Genomic DNA, 22,123 nt, shown 5'->3' with positions numbered 1-22,123 from the left:
GCCCTTTAGTTCTGGACTCCCCAACACCAGGGAAAAGACTTTGTCTATTTACCCTATCCATGTCCCTCATAATTTTGTAAACCTCTGTAAGGTCACCCCTCAGCCTCCGATGGTCCAGGGAAAACAGACCCAGCCTGTTCAACCTCTCCCTATAGTTCAAATCCTCCAACCCTGGCAACATCCTTGTAAATCTTTTCTGAACCCTTTCAAGTTTCACAACATCTTTCCAATAGGAGGGAGAGCAGAATTGCATGCAATATTCGAACAGTGGCCTAACCAATGTCCTGTACAGCTGCAACATGACCTCCCAACTCCTGTACTCACTATTCTGACCAATAAAAGAAAGCATACCAAACGCCTTCTTCACTATCCCCTCTTCCTGCGACTCCACTTTCAAGGAGCTATGAACCTACACTCCAAGGTCTCTTTGTTCAGCAGCACTCCCTAGGACCTTACCATTAAGTGTATAAGTCTTCCTCATATTTGCTTTTCCAAAATGCACCACCTCGCATTTATCTGAATTAATCTCCATCTGCCACTTCTCAGCCCATTGGCCCATCTGATCAAGATCCTGTTGTAATCTGAGGTCACTCTCTTTGCTGTCCACTACACCTCCAATTTTGGTGTCATCTGCAAACTTACTAACTGTACCTCTTATGCTCGCGTCCAAATCATTTATGTAAATGACAAAAAGTAGAGGGCCCAGCACCGATCCTTGTGGCACTCCACTGGTCACAGGCCTCTGGTCTGAAAACTACCCTCCACCACCACCCTCTGTCTTCTACCTTTGAGCCAGTTCTGTATCCAAATGGCTAGTTCTCCCTGTATTCCGTGAGATTGAACCTTGCTAACCAGTCTCCCATGGGGAACTTGTTGAATGTCTTACTGAAATCCATATAGATCACATCTACCGCTCTGCCCTCATCAATCTCCTTTGTTACTTCTTCAAATGACTCAATCAAGTTTGTGAGATATGATTTTCCATGCACAAAGCCATGTTGACTACCCCTAATCATTGAATTGGTTTATGCGAAGGTTGGTAGGGTGGAAGATGAGCACCAGGGGCGTTCTGTCCTTGTTACGGTTGGAGGGTGGGGTCTGAGGGCGGAGGTGCGGGATGTGGAAGAGATGAATTGGAGGGCATCTTTAACCACGTGGGAAGGGAAATTGCGGTTTCTAAAGAAGAAGAAGGCCATCTGGTGTGTTCTGTGGTGGAACTGGTCCTCCTGGGAGCAGATACGGCATTGGGAATATGGGATGGCATTTTTGCAGGAGGGAGGGTGGGGAGAGGTGTATTCCAGGTAGCTCTGGGAGTCGGTGGGTTTGTAAAAAAATGTCGGTGTCAAGTCGGTCATCATTAATGGAGGTGGAGAGGTCCAGGAAGGGGAGGGAGGTGTCAGAGATGGTCCAGGTAAATTTAAGGTCAGGGTGGAATGTGTTGGTGAAGTTGATGAATTGCTCAACCTCCTCGCGGGAGCATGAGGTGGCGCCAATGCAGTCATCAATGTAGCGGAGGAAGAGGTGGGGAGTGGTGCCGGTGTAATTACGGAAGATGGACTGTTCTACATAGCCAACAAAGAGACAGGCGTAGCTGGGGCCCATACGGGTGCCCATGTCAACCCCTTTAGTCTGGAGGAAGTGGGAGATTCGAAAGAGAAATTGTTAAGGGTGAGGACCAGTTCAGCCAAACGAATGAGAGTGTCGGTGGAAGGGTACTGTTGGGGACGTCGGGAGAGGAAGAAACGGAGGGCTTGGAGGCCCTGGTCATGGCGGATGGAGGTGTAGAGGGATTGGATATCCATGGTGAAGATGAGGCGTTGGGGGCCGGGGAAATGGAAGTCTTGGCGGAGGTGGAGGGCGTGGGTGTTGTCTCGAACGTATTTGGGGAGTTCCTGGACTAGGGGGGATAGGACAGTGTCGAGGTAGGTAGAAATGAGTTCAGTGGGGCAGGAGCATGCTGAGACAATGGGTCGGCCAGGGTGGTCAGGCTTGTGGATCTTGGGAAGGAGGTAGAACCGGGCAGTGTGGGGTTCCCGGACTATGAGGTTGGAAGCTGGGGGTGGGAGATCTCCTGAGGTGATGAGGTTCTGTATGTCTGGGAGATGATGGTTTGGTGATGGGGGGTGGGGTCATGGTCGAGAGGGCGGTAGGAAGAGGTGTCCTTGAGTTGGCGTTTGGCTTCAGCGGTGTAGAGGTCAGTGCGCCACACTACCACTGCGCCCCCTTTATCTGCTGGCTTTCTGGTGAGGTCGGGATTGGAGCAGAGGGATTGGAGGGCTGCGCATTGTGAGGGTGAGAGGCTGGAGTGGGGGAGGGGGTTGGATAGGTTGAGGCGGTTAATGTCCCGGCGGCAGTTGGAAATGAAGAGGTCGAGGGCGGGTAATAGGCCAGCGCGTGGTGTCCAGTGGATGTAGTATGTTGGAGGTGGGCGAAGGGGTCCTCGGAAGGTGGGTGGGAGTCCTGATTATGAAAGTAAGTTCGGAGGCGGAGGCAGTGGAAGAAGTGTTCGACGTCACGGCGTGTATTAAATTCATTGATGCGTGGGTAGAGGGGGATGAACGTGAGTCCTTTGCTGAGGACTGATCGTTCGTCCTCAGTGAGGGGGAGGTCTGGAAGGATGGTGAAAACTTGGCAGGGCTTGGAGCTGGGACCCGGTGTGGGGGCGGAGCCGGTAACTGGAGTGGGTGTGGTGGTGGGGGAATGGGGGTGGAGTCATGAGCAGGGGTGGTGTTCCCCTCAGGGTTCTGCGGGGGCGGGGATGGTGACAGTGGGATCGGTGGGGGGGGGGGGGGTGTCAGCAGAATGCAGGTGAGTGGGGTTGGGGGCGGATGTAGTGGCAAACATGGCAGTGGGGGGGTAGGTGGAAGTCACTGAGTGTGTGACATCAGCGATGATGTGAGGGGCAGAAGTGATGTCATGTGTGGTGCATGAGGAATTGTGAGGGGCGGAAGTGGCTGTGGAAGCGGCCATGATGGGGGTGGAAGTGACATCATCAATTAGTGTGGGGGTGGTGGCGGCTGCACTAGCCGCGTGGCTAATGGTGACTAAACAGTTCCAGAGGCTGGGGGAATCTACTGGAATGTTTGAGGAGCGCTGGTTAGATAAAAGTTTGATGTACTTACAGTTTTTGATGTTTGAGATGGTGTTGAAATACTGTTTGTTGAGAGTGTGAATTTTCCTAAGGATGTAGTACAGAGTGGGTCCTTTGCAATTCTGAGAGAGTGTGGCCCTCAGCTGAGGCAGGGCTGACTGTAGAGAGGTTAGGTGCCAGCACATTGCTGCGAGCGTGGAGCGTAGGATTTTGAAGGAGAACCGTTGCTGGTGTTTTTGAATCTGTCGTTTGTACTGTTTGTCCTGTTCGATTCTGAACTCTGCTGGTTTAATGGTGGTCCTGAGTCCATGTGGGATGAATTGGTTACGGAAGCAGGCACTGAGGAATACATCCTGTCCCTCAGGATTCCCTCCAACAACTTGCCCACCACCACCACCGTCAGGCTCACTGGTCTATAGTTCCCTGGCTTGTCCTTACCACCCTTCTTAAACAGTGGCACCATGTTAGCCAACCTCCAGTCTTCCGGCATCTCAGCTGTGACTGTTCATGATACAAATATCTCAGCAAGAGCCCCAGCAATCACTTCTGTAGCTTCCCACATAGTTCTAGGGGACACCTGATCAAGTCCTGGGGATTTAACCACCTTTATGCATTTCCAGACATCCAGCACTTCCTCTGTAATTTGGACATTTTGCAAGATGTCACCATCTATTTCCCTACAGTCTATATCTTCCATATCCTTTTCCACAGTAAATACTGATGCAAAATACTCGTTTAGTATCTCCCCCATTTTCTGCGGCTCCACACAAAGGCCAACTTGCTGATCTTTGTGGGGCCCTATTTTCTCCCTAGTTACCCTTTTGTCCTTAACATATTTGTAAAAACCCTTTGGGTTCTCCTTAATTCTATTTGCCAAAGCTATCTCATGTCCCCTTTTTCCCCTCCTGATTTCCCTCTTAAGTATACTCTTACTGCTTTTATACTCTTCTAAGGATTCACTTGATCTATCCTGTCTATACCTTACATATGCTGCTTTCTTTTTCTTAACCAAACCCTCAATTTCTTTAGTCATCCAGCATTCCCTATACCTACCAGCCTTTCCTTTCACCCTAACAGGAATATACTTTCTCTGGATTCTTGCTATCTCATTTGTTTTAGATTCTCTAATCTGTGTGGAAACAGGCCCTTCGGCCCAACTAGTCCACACTGACCCTCCAAAGAGTAACCCACCCAGACCCATTCCCCTAACTAATACACCTAACTTTACAAGCAATTTAACATGATCAATTCACCTAACCTGCACATCTTTGGACTGTGGGAAGAAACCCACACAGACACGGGAAGAATATGCAAACTCCACACACACAGTTGCTTCCCATTTTTCAGCTATACCTTTACTTGCGAACATCTGTCCCCAATCAACTTTCGAAAGTTCTTGCCTAATACCATCAAAATTGGCCTTTCTCCAATTTAGAATTTTAACATTTAGATCTGGTCTATCCTTTTCCATCACTATTTTAAATATAATAGTGATTAGATTTGGGACTCGCTGGCCCCAAAGTGCTCTCCCACTGACACCTCAGTCGCCTGCTCTGCCTTATTTCCCAAGAGTAGATCAAGTTTTGCACCTTTTCTAGTAGGTACATCCACAGACTGAATCAGAACATTTTCTTGTACACACTTAACAAATTCCTCTCCATCTAAACCGTTAACAATCGTGATGAATGGTGAAGCGGGCTTGAAGGGCCGTATGGCCTCCTTTTACTCCATCTTTCATGTTTCTATCAGGATTGATCTGGTCATCCCAAACCCCACTTTGCTGCATTTTCTGGATAACCTTTCATTCCCTTCTTGATCTCAGCCTTGAATATACTCCATGAGTGAAGCTCTGCAGTAAAAAATTCCATAGATTTATGACCCTTTGAGAGAAATTCTTTCTCATCTCTGAGTTAAATGCGTGACCCCTTATTCTGAGATTTTGATGTCTGGTTCTAGACTCTCCAATAGGAGAAACCACTTTTTTGCATCTTTCTAGTTCTGAAGAAGGGTTACATGACCCGAAACATTAACTCTGCTTTCTCCTCACAGATGATGCCTGACTGCTGACTTTTTCCAGTGATTTCTGATTTTGTTTTTCTGTCTATAGCCTGTTACGTCCTCTAACAATCGTAAATGTTTCAACAATACCTCTCGTTCTTCTAAATTCCAAAGAGCACAGGCTCAATCTATTCAACGTCTCCTCATAAGACAGCCCCTCCTTGGCTGGTATCAGCAGCGTGTAATTTCTCTGGATGCCTCCAATTCCAGAATATCTTCCCTTCGATAGTTCACAGTATTCCAGCTGTGGTCTGACTAGTGCTATGTATAGTTTTAGCACAACTTCCCTATTTTTATGCTCTATTCCCTTTGAAATAAAGACCAACATTCCATTTGCCTTACCCGCTGAACTTAGATGCTAGCTTTTTGTGATTCATGGACAATGACCCTCAAATCCCTCTGTTCTGAAGTTTTCTGCAATCTTTCTCTATTTAAATATTCAGTGCCTCTATTCTTCTTGCCAAACTGCATAACCTTACATTTTCCCACATTATATTCAATCTGCCAAGATGTTGCTCATTCACTTAAGCTAAGCTAAAGTGAGGACTGCAGATGCTGGAAACCAGAGTTTAGATCAGAGTAGTGCTGGAAAAGCACAGCAGGTCAGGCAGCATCCGAGGAGCAGGAAAATCGACGTTTCGGGCAAAAGCCCTTCATCAGGAATGGAGGCAAGGAGCCTCCAGGGTGGAGAGATAAATGGGGGAGGGGGGTGGTGGGGAGTTGGCTGGGGAGAAGGTAGCAAAGAGCTGTCACTTAAGGTGTCTGTTTCCCTCTGCAGACCCATTGTGTCTTCCTCACCACTTACCTTCCTACCTATTTTTATAACTTTCAATCAGAAACATTTTTTATGTTATGGATGATACCACCCAGCAGAGAGTTTCCCCCTTCCCCACTGACTGCAGTGTACCTTGGCTTCCTTAGTACCACAATTGGTCAAGTGCTGCGTTGATGTCAAAGGTAGCCTTGTTCAGCTCCTAAGGTTGTCAGGAACTGTGGAACTGAGTGGTCTTGGTGGAAACTAAGGTGTAAGCATCAGTGAGCAGATACTGCTGAATGACTGCCACTTGATAATATTAACAATTAAATCCTCTGACACTTTGTGGATGATTGAGTGTAGATTGAGATTGGATTTATCTGTTGTTTGTTCTAGATCAGACATTTCTGGATAATTCTCCACATTGTTGTTCAATTTTGATGCCGGTGTTGTAGTTGCACTGGAATATTCAACTCCGGACACGTAGATTATCAACAGTAAAATTACCCCTGTACTTGGTTCCCTGATATCTCCTGCCCCCCTAACTCCAAGTGTCCTATCCCCACTTCTGGAGTAACCAATTCCCTACTCAGTTTCATAACAGGTCCCCTCCATCTACTTTATCCTTGATCTCTCTGCTCCTGAAACCCATGAGTCTAATTGATAATCAGCAAAAGACCATAAGATGTTGGAGCAAAATTAGACCATTCGGCCAATCTAGTTTGCTCCACTATTTGGTCATGGCTGATTTGTTTCTCAACGCCATTCACCCGCCTTCTCCCTGCAACCCTTAATCTCCTTACCAATCAAGAGCCTATCTATCTCTGTCTTAAAGATACTCAATGACTTGGTCTCCACACCTCTCTGTAGCAATGAGTTCCACAGATTCACTACCCTCTGGCTGAAGAACTTCCTCATCTTGGTTCTAAAGGGTATCTCTTCACTCTGAGGTTTTGCCCTCGAGTCCTATCTCTCCCACCAGTGAAAACAGCTTCATCATGTCCAGTCTACTCAAGCTTGTCAGTGTTCTGTAAGTTTCAATCTAATCTCCCTCCTCAATTTTCTAAAATCCATCGAATATAGACTCAGAGCCTCAATTGTTCATCATATGATAAACCCTTCAACCCTGGCATTATTCTTAGAAACCTCCTCTGAACCCCCTCCATCCTGAGATGCAGGGCCCAAAACTGCTCACGATGTTCCAGATGTGTTCTAAACAAAGCGTCAGACAACCTCAGCAGTACATCTCTGCCTTTGTTTTCTCACCCTCTTGAAATGAATGCCAACATTGCATTTGCCTTCCTAACTGTGAACTGAACCTGCTTGTTAACCTTAAGGGGATCCTGAACTGAGACTCCCAAGTCCCTTTGCACTTCAGATTTCTGAAGCCTTTCCCCATTTAGAAAATAATCAACACCACTTTTCTTCTGACCAAAATGTATAAGTTCACGTAGGTTTAAACTAGTTTGGTAAGGGGGTGGTAACCAGAGCTACATATCTGAGGGAGGGTAGTTGTAGATCAGGCAGTAATAAGGTGTAGTGAATCTTTCGGGAAGGTTTTTCACGTGATGAAACAAAGGGATCAGTTAAAGTGTGTCTGCTTTAACGCAAGGAGTGTCAGAAATAAGAGTGATGAACTTAGAGCATGGATCAGCACTTGGGGCTACTATGTTGTGGCCATAATGGAGAGGTGGGTTTCACAGGGGCAGGAATAAAAGCAAATTACTGCAGATGCTGGAATCTGAAACCAAAAGAGAAAGTGCTGGAAAATTTCAGCAGGTCTGGCAGCATCTGTAAGGAGAGAAGAGAGCTGACGTTTCGAGTCTAACTGTAACAAAGGGTCAGTTAGACTCAAAATGTCAGCTCTCTTCTCTCCTTACAGATGCTGCCAGACCTGCTGAGACTTTGCAGCATTTTCTCTTTTGTGTTCACAGGGGCAGGAATGGTTTCTAGATGTTCCAGACTTTAGAAAGTTGAAAAAGAACAGGGAGGGTGGAAAAAAGAGGAGGGGTGTAGCATTGCTAATTAGAGAGTCATCACAGCTACAGAAACAAAGGTTGTCGAGGAAGGTTGGTCTACTCAGTCAGAATGGGTGGAGATTAGGGACAGCAAGGGAGCAGCTACCTCATTGGGGGTTTTCTACAGACCCTCTAATAGCAGTAGGGAGATTTAAGAACCCATAGGCCAGCAGAATTTGGAAAAAATGCAGATGTAACAGAGTTGTTGTTGTGGATGACTTCAACTTTCGGAATATTGACTGGAACCTCCTTAGTGCAGATGGTTTGGATGGATCCGTTTCCTTATTCAGCACGGAGACAGGCCGACGAGGGGAGAAGCCTTTTGGCTTTGGTGCTCGGCAATGAGCCCGGGTCGGTGTCAAATCTCGCTGTGGGAGAACACTTTGGTGACAGTGACAACAACTGCCTCACATTTACCATAGCCTTGGAGAAGGAAAGGAGCAGTTACCAATGGAAGATATTTAATTGGGGAAAAGGAAATTATGACACTATCAGACAGGAGTTGGGAAGTACAGATTGGGAGCAATTGTTCCACAAAAAGGGCACAACAGACATGAAGACTGTTTAAGGAGTAGTTGTTGTGAGTGATGTACAAATTTGTTCCTCTGAGACAGGTAAGAAGGAGTAAGATTAAGGAACCTTGGATGATGAAAACAGAGGAGCTTCTCGTCAAAAGGAAGAAGGCAGCTTACGTAAGGTGGAGGAAGCAAGGATCTAGCACAGCTTTAGAGGATTACAGGCTGAATAGAAAGGAGCTCAGAAATGGACTGAGAAGAGCCAGGAGGGGGCACAAAAAAGGCTTGGCAAGAAGGATTAGGGAGAACCCAAAGGCATTTTACTCATACATGAGGAATAAGAGAATGATCAGGGAGATGGTTGGGCTGGTCAGGGATAGCTGAGGGAACTTGTGCATGCAGTCTGAATACAAAGGAGAAGCCCTAAATCAATATTTTGCTTCAGTTTTCTCTAAGGAAAGGGACTTTGTTGTGAATGAGAACTTTGAGGAGCTGGGAAGCAGGTTTAACAGATCAAGATTGATGAAGTTGATGTGCTGGGAATTTTGGCAAACATTAAGATTGATAAGTCCCCAGGGCCAAACCAGATTTATCCTAGACTGCTCCGGGAAGTGAGAAAGGAGGTTGCTAAGCTGTTGGTGAAAATATTTGCTTTCCCGCTATCTATGGGAGTCGTACCAGAGGATTGTAAGGAGGCAAATGTTGTTCCTCTTTTCAAGACGGGTAATAGGGAAATACCTGGCAATTACAGACCAGCCAGTCTTACGCCTGTGGTCAGCAAGGTTTTGGAAAGAATTCAGAGGGATAGGATTTATGACTATTTGGAAAAGCATATCGTGATTAAAGGCAGTCAGCATGGCTTTGTGAGGGGCAGGTCATACCTCACAAATCTTATTGAGTTCTTCGAGGAAATGACAAGACAGGTCGACGAAGGTCAAGCAATGGATGTGGTGTATATGGACTTCAGCAAGGCATTTGATAGGATTCCCCATGGTCAGCTCATTCATAAAGTCAGGAGGTATGGGATGCAGGGAGATTTGGCTGTCTGGATTCAGAATTGGTTGGCTGACAGAAGGCAGAGAGTGGTTGCAGATGGAAAGTATTCTGCCTGGAGGTGAGTGGTCCCGCAGGGCTCTGTTCTTGGGCCTCTGCTCTTTGTAGTTTTTATAAATGACTTGGATGAGGAGGTTGAGGGGTGGGTTAGTAAATTTGCAGATGACACTTTGGTTGAAGGTGTTGTTGATAGTATTGAGGGCTACTGCAGGCTGCAGCGCGATGTAGATAGGATGCAAAGCTGTGCTGAGAAATGGCAGATGGAGTTCAACCTGGATAAATACGAAGTGATGCATATGGGAAGGTTGAACTTGAATGCTGAATATAGGAGGAGGAACAGAGGGATCTTGGTGTTCAAGTACATAGATCCCTCAAAGTTACCAGCCAAGTGGATAGGGTTGTTAAGAAAGCATATGGTGTTTTGGCTTTCATTAGCAAGGTGATCGAGTTTAAGAGGTTTTGCTGCAGCTGTACAAGTCCCTGGTGAGACCACACTTGGAATATTGTGTCCAGTTCTGGTTTCCCTACTATAGGAAAGATACAGAGACTTTGGAGAGGGTGCAAAGAAGGTTTACCAGGATGCTGGCTGGACTGGAGGGCTTGTCTTACGAAGAAAGGTTGACTAAGTTCGGACTTTTCTGTCTGGATAGAAGGAGGAAGTGAGGTGACCTGATCGAGGTAATACAAGGTAATGAGACGCATGGATAGAGTCAATAGCTAGAGACTTTTCCCCAGGGCAGGATTGACTAGCAAGAGGGGTCATAGTTTTATGATATTAAGAGGAAGGTGTAGAGGAGATGTCAGAGGTAGAGAGTTGTGAATGCATGATTTGTGTTTGCAGCGGTGATGGTGGAAGCAGAGTCATTAGGGACATTTAAGTGACTGCTGGACTTGCACATGGATAGCAGTGAATTGAGGGGTGCGTAGGTTCTGTTACTTCATTTTAGATTTAGAATAATCCTCGGCACAACATTGTGGGCCGAAGGACCTGTTCTGTGCTGAACTTTTCTATGATCTATGTTCTTTGTCACATTTTATTCCATCTGTCACGTCTTTGTTCACTCACTTAGCATGTCCAAGTCCTCTTGCAGCCTCCCAACTTCCTTAACATTTATCTGTCCCTCCACTTATTTTTGTGTCACCTGCAAACCTAGCAGCAATGCCCTCAATAGAATTCCTAAAGTATGGAAGCAATCCTTTCAAACCATCAAGTCAACACAAACCCTCTAAAGAGCATCCCACCCTGTCCCTGTAACCCCGCATTTCCCATAGTGAATCCACCTAACCTACACTTCCCTGGATACTACATGGCCAATCAACCTAATCTGCACATCTTTGGATTGTGGAGGAAACTGGAGCACCTGGAGGAAACCCACATAGACACAGGGAAAATGCAAACTCCACACAGACATTTGCCCGAGGGTGGATTCGAACCTGGCTCCCTGGCCTGTGAGGCAACAGTACTAAGCACTGAGTCACCACGCTGCCCATTTTGTTCAGATTATTAATGTAGAACATCCTCAAAGAATTCTAACAGGTTTGTTAGGCGTGACCTCCTCTTGACAAAACTGTGTACTATACCATGCATTTTCAAGTACTTTGCAACCTCAGCCTTAACAGTGGACTCTAAAATCATATCAATCACTGAGGTCAGGCCAACCACCCTATAATTTCTGATGAGCAGAGGGATCTTGGTGTCCATGTACACAGATCTCTGAAAGTTGCCACCCAGGTAAATAGTGCGGTGAGGAAGGCATATGGCGTACTGGCTTTTATTGGTAGAGGAATTGAGTTCCGGAGTCCTGAGGTCATGATGCAGTTGTATAAGACTCTGGTACGGCCGCATCTGGAATATTGTGTGCAGTTTTGGTCGCCATACTATAGGAAGGATGTGGAGGCATTGGAACGGGTGCAGAGGAGGTTTACCAGGATGTTGCCTGGTATGGAAGGAAAATCGTATGAGGAAAGACTGAGGCACTTGGGGCTGTTTTCACTAGAGAAAAGAAGGTTTAGGGGTGACTTGATTGAGGTGTACAAGATGATTAGGGGGTTAGATAGGGTCGACAGTATGAACCTTTTCCCGCGTATTGAGTCGGGTATTACAAGGGGGCATAGCTTTAAATTAAGGGGGGGTAGATATAGGACTGATGTTAGGGGTAGGTTCTTCACTCAGCGAGTCGTTAGTTCATGGAATGCCCTGCCAGTAACAGTGGTGGACTCTCCATCTTTATGGGCATTTAAGAGGGCATTGGATAGGTATATGGAGGATAGTGGGTTAGTGTAGTTTAGGTGGGCTTGGATCGGCGCAACATCGAGGGCCCAAGGGCCTGTACTGCGCTGTATTCTTCTATGTTCTATGTTCTATGTTCTAATTTCCTGTTTTCTGCCTTCCTCCCTTCGTAACTGGGAATGTTACATGATTCACTTTTCAATCTCCTGGAACCCTCACCCTGACGCCATGTTTCCTGAAGGATCATGACCAGTGTGCAGTATTTTTCTTTGATGTGGAAGTGCCGGTGTTGGACTGGAGTGGACAAAGTTAAAAATCTCACAACACCAGGTTATAGTCTAACAGGTACAAGCTTTTGGAGCTCTGCTCCTTTGACACTAGCTACCTGATGAAGGAGCAGCGCTCCAAAAGCTTGTGGTTCCAAATAAACCTATTCGACTATAACCTGATGTTGTGTGATTTTTGACTTTCTTTGATCTGATAGTGAGCTGCAATACTATGTCACCTAATGTCATTGAATCTCAGATTAAAGGAGCTATTTAAGTTTCTCTCATTGTTTAATAACTGACTATAACTTTCTTGTTGATCTATTAATCTCGACCAATTTATTTTTTGCAGTTTTTGCACTAACGGATATAATCCACGAAACACGGAAATACATGCATGGAGCCATATTTGACACTGTTTTATTGGATGGAGATATGAAAGAAGTTAAAGACAATCAAAAAATCCAGTGGTCCTTTTTTGATCGTACACATAAGACCTTAATATTGTTCCACTCTGTTGGTTCTGACGCTGGTTCTTTATCTTCATATTATCAACATCGATGTACGTATTACTCAACGAATGGAAGCCTGGAGCTGCAGCGGTTGGAGATTTCTGACAGTGGTGTTTATCAGCTGAGTGTAGAAGGATATTACAGTGATTCACCAGCAAAAATTTATAGTTACTTAATATTTCTAGAGGTTGAAGGTGCGTGCCCTTGGTTCACTAGATCACATTATATGAGGCATGCAGAACACAGTATCAGGTGCCTACCATCCTCAGATCCAAATTTCCTGTCTTTATCTGCAGTGAAGATGGCTTTCTCCATGCTATGAGATCAATTCTGTTCTTTTGTCAATGTGCTATCTGTCACTGTCTCACACACAATTGTCAAGAGGGATTTAAGGAATATTTTATAATCTTTATTCAGACATCTCACTTTATCTTCCAACACCTTTATCTTTCCACAGTCTACGTCTTCATAACATTCTATTGCCTTTTCTGTCTCTCACTCTACCTTGTTTTCTTTCTCCGTCTCTCATTTATTGATACTATTTTTCACCCTCTATCGTTCACTCACACATTCTCAGAATGTGTCAGTTCTGTCACTCTCATGCTCTTGCTCAATCTCAAGTCCCCATCTTTATTGGTCTTCCTCATTCTGTTGGTTTTAGTGTCTCATATCTGTCTATCACTTTGTCTGACTCTCATTCTGTCTGTTCCTCATTCTATTCACCCCAATGCTGTCACAATCTGCCACAATCTTTCCTCAACCATTCTCGCACTCTCATCCCCAATTTCAACTCCTCATATTCTTCTTTAATCCTTGTAACTCACTCACTCAATTACGCTTTCTCCAAGTAAATTTTCCACATAGGTTTCTCTAAATAAAGTGATGAAATTATTTCAGCGATCTGAGGGTGGATAATCCTTGGCATTTCCCACCTGAATGGAAAATCTTTTTTATGAAGTTAATGCTACTAATTAATTGAAGGTTTGATGGACAAAATGATCTTTCTTCAAATAGTTTAAGAATGACTTAATTTTGCCTACTGATGTGGACAGTCTGGAAATGTGGCATGTGCAGTTTTGGTGAAGAGAAATATGATAGACCATGGTGCTTAGAAACTTGATGTTGTAAATAGTATGTATGTCATTTCTGTGTATACATTCACAAAGAAGAAACGGCAGACCTTTGACCCAGTGACACATGCGATATATTTCCAATTCAGGACAATGAGTGGTTTGGAGGGGAACTTGCAGGGTGTGGTGTTCCCATGTAATGCTGCCCTTGTCCGTCTGATGGTAGTGGTTGTGAGTTTGGAAGGTGCTCCCTTTGGATCTTTAGTAAATTTCTGCATCAAATCTTGCAGGTGGTACACATTGCTGCTACTGAACCTCCATGGTGGAGGGAGTAGATGTTTGTGGTTGTGGTACCAATCAAGCAGTTCTGGATGGTGTCAAACTTCTTTAGTGTTGTTGGAGCTGCACTCATCCAGGTCAGTGAGAATCTTTTTCCACGTATGGAGTCAGCTATTACAAGGGGGCATAGCTTTAAATTAAGGGGTGGTAGGTATAGGACAGATGTTAGGGGTAGGTTTTTACTCAGCGAGTCGTGAGTTCATGGAATGCCCTACCAGTAGCAGTGGTGGACTCTCCTTCATTATGGGCATTTAAGCGGGCATTGGATAGGCATATGGAGGATAGTGGGCTAGTGTAGGTTAGGTGGGCTTGGATCGGCGCAACATCGAGGGCCGAAGGGCCTGTACTGCGCTGTATTCTTCTATGTTCTATGTCAGTGGGGAGTATTCCATCACACTGCTGACATGTGCTTTGTAGATTGTGGACAGGCTTTGGAGAGTCAGGAGGTGAATTACTCCGACCACAGTATTCCTATACTGTGACCCTCCTGTTTGCAGTTCCTGCAGATGGTCACTTTGCAATCCGCCAGCACATGTCCCGACTTCCCGTAGGCTGGGCACACTTTCGGCTGCCCTGCATATGTCAGGTAGCCTCTGCTCCCTCCAATTGCAAAGCTCGAGGGTGGGTGGAGAATGTTCCCATTGTCATCGACCCTCAGAGTTACCCTGACCTGCCGCTTACTGGTCCAGATCCCAAAGGGGTCGATCACATCAGTGGCTTCTCCCTCAACTTGGACGTACCTTCCCAGGAAGGTCAGGACATCAGTGCTGGAACATAGGGGTTGTACATATGGATTGTAACAACCCGACTCCTCTGTGCAGGAAGCACACACAATGGGGTTGCCGACAAGAATGGAGAACAGCGGCTCCCCTTCCTTTTCCTTGAAGACCTTCAGGAGCTGTTCACACTGCTTCAATTTCTGAAGGTCACATCAAAGTAGCCTGCCCCAGGGAAATCCTGCAGGCAGTACATGTCCGCTGCAGCGAACCCACAGCATCCTAGCAATACCTTCTTAATAAACAGGATCCGATCCACTGGTGTATGACCCTCTACCTTCTTCACAGTCACCCGGACTGTGTTTCGAACTCCCTGCCCAGGGTTGCGGACAGCTGATGAGGTCAATGCTATCACTGAGCCATCATTGATGTTACAGCTGAGTAGCTTGCCATTTCATATTTCATTTCAGAGTCAATTACTGTTGGTCTGGAGTCACATCTAGGTGAGATCAGGTAAGAGTGGCATTTCCTTTTCCAGGAGGGCATTGGTTTAGGTGAGGGACATTGGATTCCCTACACTGCAGACTGTTATTCAAGAGGAATTAATTCACTGTCTTGGCAAATGTTATCCAGGAGGAATGCAATCACTGCACTGGAGAGTATTATTCGAAGGAGTAGATGTACCACACTAGAGCAGACTAGCTTCATTGTAATGGAGAGTGGTATTTGGGAGGAGATAAGTAAGTACACTGGCGATTGTTATTCAGGGGGTGATGTTTCATTATTTGGACAGTAACCCTTGATCCCTTTACTATCAAGAACATAAAAGCTCTGTCTTAAAAGCACTCAATAACTTGGCCTCCACAGCCTTCTGCTGCAATGAGTTCCACAGTTTAACCACTCTCTGGCTGAAGAAATTCCTCCTCATCTCAGTTCTAAAGGGTCGCCCCTTCACTCTGAGGTTGTGCGCTTGGATCTTAGTGTGTCCTGTTAGTGGAAACATCTCCACATCCACTCTATCCATGCCTCTTAGTATTCTATAAGTTTCAGTCAGATACCCCGTCCTTCTAAATTCCATTGAGTACAGATCCAGGGTCCTTCACCCACTCTGCATATAACAAACCGTTCATCCCTGGGATCATTGTTGTTAACCTCCTGTGGACCCCTCTCCCCATATCCTTCCTTAGATTCAGGGTCCAGAACTGCTCATAGTATTCCAAATGCGTTCTGACCAGAACCTAAGCAGTCCATCTCTGTTCTTGTTTTCTAGCCCTCTTGAAATGAATGCTAACATTGCATTTCCCTTCCTAAATGCCAATTGAACCTGCATGTTAACCTTAAGAGAATCCTAAACTAGGACTCCCAAGTTCCTTTGTGCTTCAGATTTCTGAAGCCTTTCCCCATTTAGAAAATAGTTTATGCCTCTTCCTACCAAAGTGTGTAACCTCATTCTTTCCCATGTATTCCATCTGCCACTTCTTTGCCGATTCGCCTAGCCTGTCCAAGTCCTTCTGCAGCCTCCCTTCTTCCTCCGCATTACCTGTCCCTCCACATACCTTTCTGTCATCTGCAAACTTAGCAACAGTTCCTTCGTCCAGATAGTTAATGTATAATGTGAGCAGTCCCAACGCATACCCCTGCGGCACTCCGCTAGTCACAGGCTGCCATCCTGAGAATGACCATTTTATTCTTATTCTCTGCCTTCTGCGGGTAACTTAGCCACTATCTTTGTCCCTAGCACCATGGACTTTTAATATAGAACATTGAAAAATACAGCACACAACAGGCCCTTTGGCCCACGATGTTATGCCGAGGTTTAATCCTAATGTAAAAGATAATAACTTAACCTACGCACCCCTCAACTCACTGCCATCCATGTGCATGTCCAGCAGTCACTTAGATGTCCCAAATGACTCTGCTTTTATCTTATTTAGCAGCCTCTTATGTGGCACCTCATCAATGGCCTTCCAAAATCCAAAAAACTCACATCCACTGACTCTCCTTTGTCAAACTTGCTCATTACCTCTTCAAAGAATGTAATTCAGGAGAAGTTGTATCACTCTTTCAACAGTGGGATTGAGGAAGAATAGATTCATTGTTGTGGAAAGTTGTTCAGGATAAATGGATACACTGCACTGGGCAGGACAACAAGAATTGTGGATTACCTGCAGTGAAGAATGGGATTCAGGAGGAGAGGAATCACTGCACTGGACTGTGTCATTATTGGGAAATTGGCTCATGGTAGTGGGCAGTAGGATTCAAGAATTGTGGATTAACTGCACTGAATAATGGAACTCACTAGAAGCACATTCTCTGCACTGGACAGTGTCATTCAAGAGGATGGATTGGCTACACTGGAGGATTGGATTAATCATACCTGAAAGTGTTTTCCAGGAGAATAACACTGGATAGTATCATTAAGTAGGAATGGTTTCACAACACTGGAGAGTGTTTTCAAGGTGAAGGAGATTTACTGCAGTGGTGGGTGTTGTTCAGGAGGTGTGGTTTCATTCTACTAGAAAGTGGCATTAGGTAGGAGTTATTTCACTGCAATGAATGGTGTATTTGGGATCAGTGAACTCAATTAATTTGAGATTGATATTCAGGAGGATTGTATCTCTGTACTTGACAATGAGATTCAGGAATATTGGATTCACTGAACTGGAGTGTGTTATTCAGTATGTCTAGTTTTGAATCTGTGAAATGCATTTGACAGAAAACCATATAAAAGGTAACTGCTTGTGGGTGATTTATTTGCATGACTAGGGAACTGGGTCATTCATTGACAATAACAGACCAAAGGATTTTGGACCAGAATTATCAGTCCTTTTAAGCTTGTGTACCATTTCAGAAGATCAGTACTGATCTGACGGTAGTCCCAATTCCATTTTCTTGCCCCTGTTACTGTGCACTCCACCTCCACGCATGCAAGCACGTGCGTGCGCCCACACACACACCCACCCCCACATCTTTGCTTCCTTGTCTTTCGAAATTGACTTGGGGTGTGCAGGTAATTTTAAGGTTTGCAGGCTTACAACTAATGTCATGTATTGTTTTCCCAGCTGATATTATTACTGAGCAAGTCAGATCTCAGCTGCACTCTGGATTGATACATTATATTTGTGTTATTTTTATTTCAAACAGGTGATCTTTCACTGAAACAAAACATAAGTTGATTCGAGTTTGGTTTCAACAATAAAATAGATGTTCGTTCCATCAAAGAAAATAAAAAATGAAATAGAATAAATCTGAACAGTGAGATATAGTTTAGATTAATCCTAAAATAAACTCCTTTGCAGCTTTCAAGAGCATGCCTTACATATTACACCAGAAAACAAAATTACTTTATCTTAATACCTTGATAAGTTTAATTTAATTGTAACTTCAACTTCCAGTCTGGAAAATCAGATAGCATTTTCTTGGAGCTTTCAACTCCTGAGTTTAGAATTTTGTCTGCTTCAATCTTGGGATTTATCTAGGCAATTCTGATTTGGCACTGTTCCTAACCTCCTCACATTAAAATAATCTATTATTCTGTCTTCTCCTTTCTCAGGAGCATTGATTTATATATATCTTCATCCAAAGACTTCTGTAAAACTGGAAATTTAAGAGGAAACGTTTTTAAGATTTGCATGTTCCCATAAGTTTAAAACATTCTTACTCTCTTTATCTTGTTCATTCATAAACCTCTCCTGTTGTGCTCAAAATCCCATTTGTTCTGAAGCTGTTTTAAAATGAATCACCATGGCTCCAAAAATACCTTAAAGTTAATCATTAAACTCTTCAGACACAAAAAAACCCCTTGTGTCACTAATTCAAAATTCAAAGACACTATTTTAAAAAAAACAATTATATTAATATAATGAATCACTGCATCTATACCATGCCTCCCCCCACAGGAGAATGAAAATACTCTACATCTTAAGGAGGCATTTTCATATAAATGATCTGAACACTACCTCTGTGTCATACAAAAAATAGGAAAGGATTTATTATTATTTTACAGGAATTACATGGGTACCACATATCCCAGTATCCTCCATATCTACTCTTGATAGAATCCAGTAACATTTTCTTTTACAGGCACACAAAAAAAATTCAAATTATGTACTTGGAGAATTATACTCCATTGAAATAATCATAAGTTCTTGTACCAAAGATTAAATGATTATAGCCATTTATAAATAATTATTTATTCCAAGCTGTTGCTAATGTATGCTTCAAATTTAAGTCACACCAGAACAAGACTCAATATTTCTTTTTCGATGTGTTACAACACAGGGTAAACCCCTCTGCTAATTTAAACCAGCAACACAGAAAAGATTCACCCCGTGCTGTATTCTGTTAAAATTTGAGAGGCAAAGAACTATTCCAAAAGTCGTTATTTAAAGTAAAAAATTATTCTTTAAGTCTAATAGAATATTGACTACAACTATTTACAACTCCTTTCTCTTAAACCTATCTTTTATCTCCTACTCTACACTACTAGTCCGAAAACAAAAATCATGATTTATGAAAAAATAATCACGTTTCAAACCCAGTCAGCTTTGCCGAGTTGCCTGTATAGATTTTCCTCTGTAGATCCTCTCCAGGTTGGTTTTGATGTTTTGCTGTGCAAACTCCTTCCCCAGACAGGTACCTCTCAGGGAACTCTTAAACTAGCAGCCAATATATATGTTGGTCTTTTGGCTGTTATCTCTCAAATGTTCAGAAATATCCTGTTTTATAACCCAAAACGTCAGATTGTAGAAATTATTATTTAAACTGATTGGCCAAATTTGAATTTGTTTTGTCACACGGCAACCCAGCTTCTCTGTTTTAGTTGACCATATGTTACATTGTTACCTTGTTCAGAACACCTTGTTCTGTGACAAGCCGTTTTGCTAGCTTTTCGACTCTCTTAAAGGTACAGTACCTCTACATCTTCATGACACCTCCTCCCTTAACAAAAAATGAACCATCATAATGAAAAGATGGCTTCATTTTTTCCCTCTATTCCTTAACTACAATATCATGATATACACATGACTTTAATCTAGGTTCATATTAACTTCTACCCACACAAATATAAAATGTTGAATAGATACCAATCATATCTTTATCTGTGAACACATCTGCGATTAATTCTTACGACCCGCAACATGTACGATTTGTAAATTAATGTAACATGAGACTCCAATGAAATAGCCTCATAGTCTTTAAAGCATTCCAAGAATGTGAGAGGATTGTTATCCGTGTACACAACCATTTCCCAACACATTGTTTGTGACATACACATTAAAATTTTGTGAGGCCAGTACCAAATTCAGTTCTTTTTCAATCGTGGAGTAATTTCTGGTGGATGTTGAGTTTCTTTGAGAAGTAACCAACTGGCCGTTCAATCCCGTCATCAGCTTCCTGTAGGAATACAACTCCAACTCCTATGTCACTAGCGTTGATGGCAACTTTAAAAGGTTTTGAAGTTTGGTGTAGCTAAAACTGGTGTGGTGGTTAATATTGCTTTCAAATGGTCGAATGCCTCCTGCATTGTTCTGTCCACTGAAGCTTTGTGTTCTTCAGCAAATCGGTTAACAGTGCCATTACACTGCTGAAGTTTGGAACAAACTTCTGATAGAATCCGCTTAGCCCTAATAATTGAAGCACCTCTTTCTTTGAGGTTGGTAATGAAAATTCCTTGATGACGTTCGTCTTTGCGTTCCGTGGGGTCAACCTTTCATGACAATAGACAATAGGTGCAGGAGTAGGCCATTCAGCCCTACGAGCCTGCACCGCCATTCAATATGATCATGGTTGATCATTCCTAATCAGTATCCTCTTCCTGCCTTATCTCCATAACCCTTGATTCCACTATCTTTGAGAGCTCTATCCAACTCTTTCTTAAATGAATCTAGAGACTGGGCCTCCACTGCCCTCTGGGGCAGAGCATTGCACACAGCCACCACTCTCTGGGTGAAGAAGTTTCGCCTCATCTCTGTCCTAAATGGTCTACCCCGTATTTTTAAGCTGTGTCCTCTGGTTCGGCACTCACCCATCAGCGGAAACATGTTTCCTGCTGCCAGAGTGTCCAATCCTTTCATAATCTTATATGTCTCAATCAGATCCCCTCTCAGTCTTCTAAACTCAAGGGTATACCAGCCCAGTCGCTTCAGTCTTTCAGTGTAAGGTAATCCCGCCATTCTAGGAATTGACCTTCTGAACCTATGCTGCACTCCCTCAATAGCCAGAATGTCTTTCCTCAAATTTGGAGACCAGAACTGTACTCCAGGTGTGGTCTCACCAGGGCCCTGTACAGCTGCAGAAGCACCTCTTTGCTTCTATACTCAATTCCTCTTGTTATGAAGGCCAGCATGCTATTAGCCTTCTTCACTACCTGCTGTACCTGCATGCTTGCCTTAATTGACTGGTGTACAAAAACACCCAGATCTCTCTGTACTGCCCCTTTACCTAAATTGATTCCATTGAGGTAGTAATCTGCCTTCCTGTTCTTGCCGCCAAAGTGGATAACCATACATTTATCCACATTAAACTGCATCTGCCATGCATCTGCCCAGTCACCTAACTTGTCCAGGTCACCCTGTAATCTCCGAACATCCTCATCACATTTTGCCCTGCCACCCAGCTTTGTATCGTCAGCAAATTTGCTAATGTTATTGCTGATACCATCTTCTATATCATTAACATATATTGTTAAAAAGCTGCGGTCCTAGCATGGATCCCTGCGGTACCCAACTGGTCACTGCCTGCCATTCTGAAATTGAGCTGTTTATCACTACCTTTTGTTTCCTATCAGCCAACCAATTTTCAATCCAATCTAGTACTTTGCCCCCAATACCATGCGCCCTAATTTTACTCACTAACCTCCTGTGTGGGACTTTATCAAAAGCTTTCTGAAAGTCCAGGTACTCTACATCTACTGGATCACCCTTGTCCATCTTCAGAGTTACATCCTCAAAAATTCAAGAAGATTAGTCAAGCATGATTTCCCCTTCATAAATCCATGCTGACTCTGTCCTATCCTGTTACTACTATCCAGATGTGCCGTAATTTCATCCTTTATAATAGACTCCAGCATCTTTCCCACCACTGAGGTCAGACTAACTGGTCTATAATTTCCTGCTTTCTCTCTCCCACCTTTCTTAAAAAGTGGTATAACATTAGCCACCCTCCAATCCTCAGGAACCGACCCCGAATCTATCGAACTCTGGAAAATAATCACCAATGCCTCCACGATTTCCCGAGCCACCTCCTTCAGTACCCTGGGATGTCGACCATCAGGCCCCGGAGACTTATCAACCTTCAGACCTAACAGTCTCTCCAACACCAAATCCTGGCAAATATAAATTCCCTTAAGCCACTGTTAGCTCAGGGAGATTGCTTGTGTCTTCCCCAGTGAACACAGATCTGAAGTACCCATTTAATTCTTCTGCCATTTCTTTGTTCCCCGTAATATATTCCCCTGTTTCTGTCTTCAAGAGCCCAATTTTAGTCCTAACCATTTTTT

The 22,123-nt window shown here is 44.0% G+C and overlaps 1 protein-coding gene across 6 annotated transcripts in view; it reads left to right on the top strand.

Annotated features, from left to right (window-relative positions):
- The window catches only part of LOC122541480 (hepatic and glial cell adhesion molecule-like), a 143,064-nt gene that overhangs the window by 3,756 nt on the left and 117,185 nt on the right, over window positions 1-22,123 (top strand). For all 6 annotated transcript variants that reach the window (XM_087979114.1, XM_087979117.1, XM_087979115.1 and 3 more), the window contains exon 2: window positions 12,338-12,691. In XM_087979114.1, the coding sequence (XP_087835240.1) occupies window positions 12,379-12,691 (313 nt within the window). In that variant the 5' untranslated portion in view covers window positions 12,338-12,378. The remainder of the gene's footprint in view (window positions 1-12,337; window positions 12,692-22,123) is intronic.

Source organism: Chiloscyllium plagiosum, unplaced genomic scaffold (genome assembly GCF_037043375.1).
Source record: "Chiloscyllium plagiosum isolate Xiang-an unplaced genomic scaffold, Cpla_swu_hap1 HiC_scaffold_35, whole genome shotgun sequence".
Classification (NCBI taxonomy): Eukaryota; Metazoa; Chordata; class Chondrichthyes; order Orectolobiformes; family Hemiscylliidae; genus Chiloscyllium; species Chiloscyllium plagiosum.
Note: the sequence above shows the minus strand (reverse complement) of the source record. Positions and strands in the feature narration are given on the sequence as shown.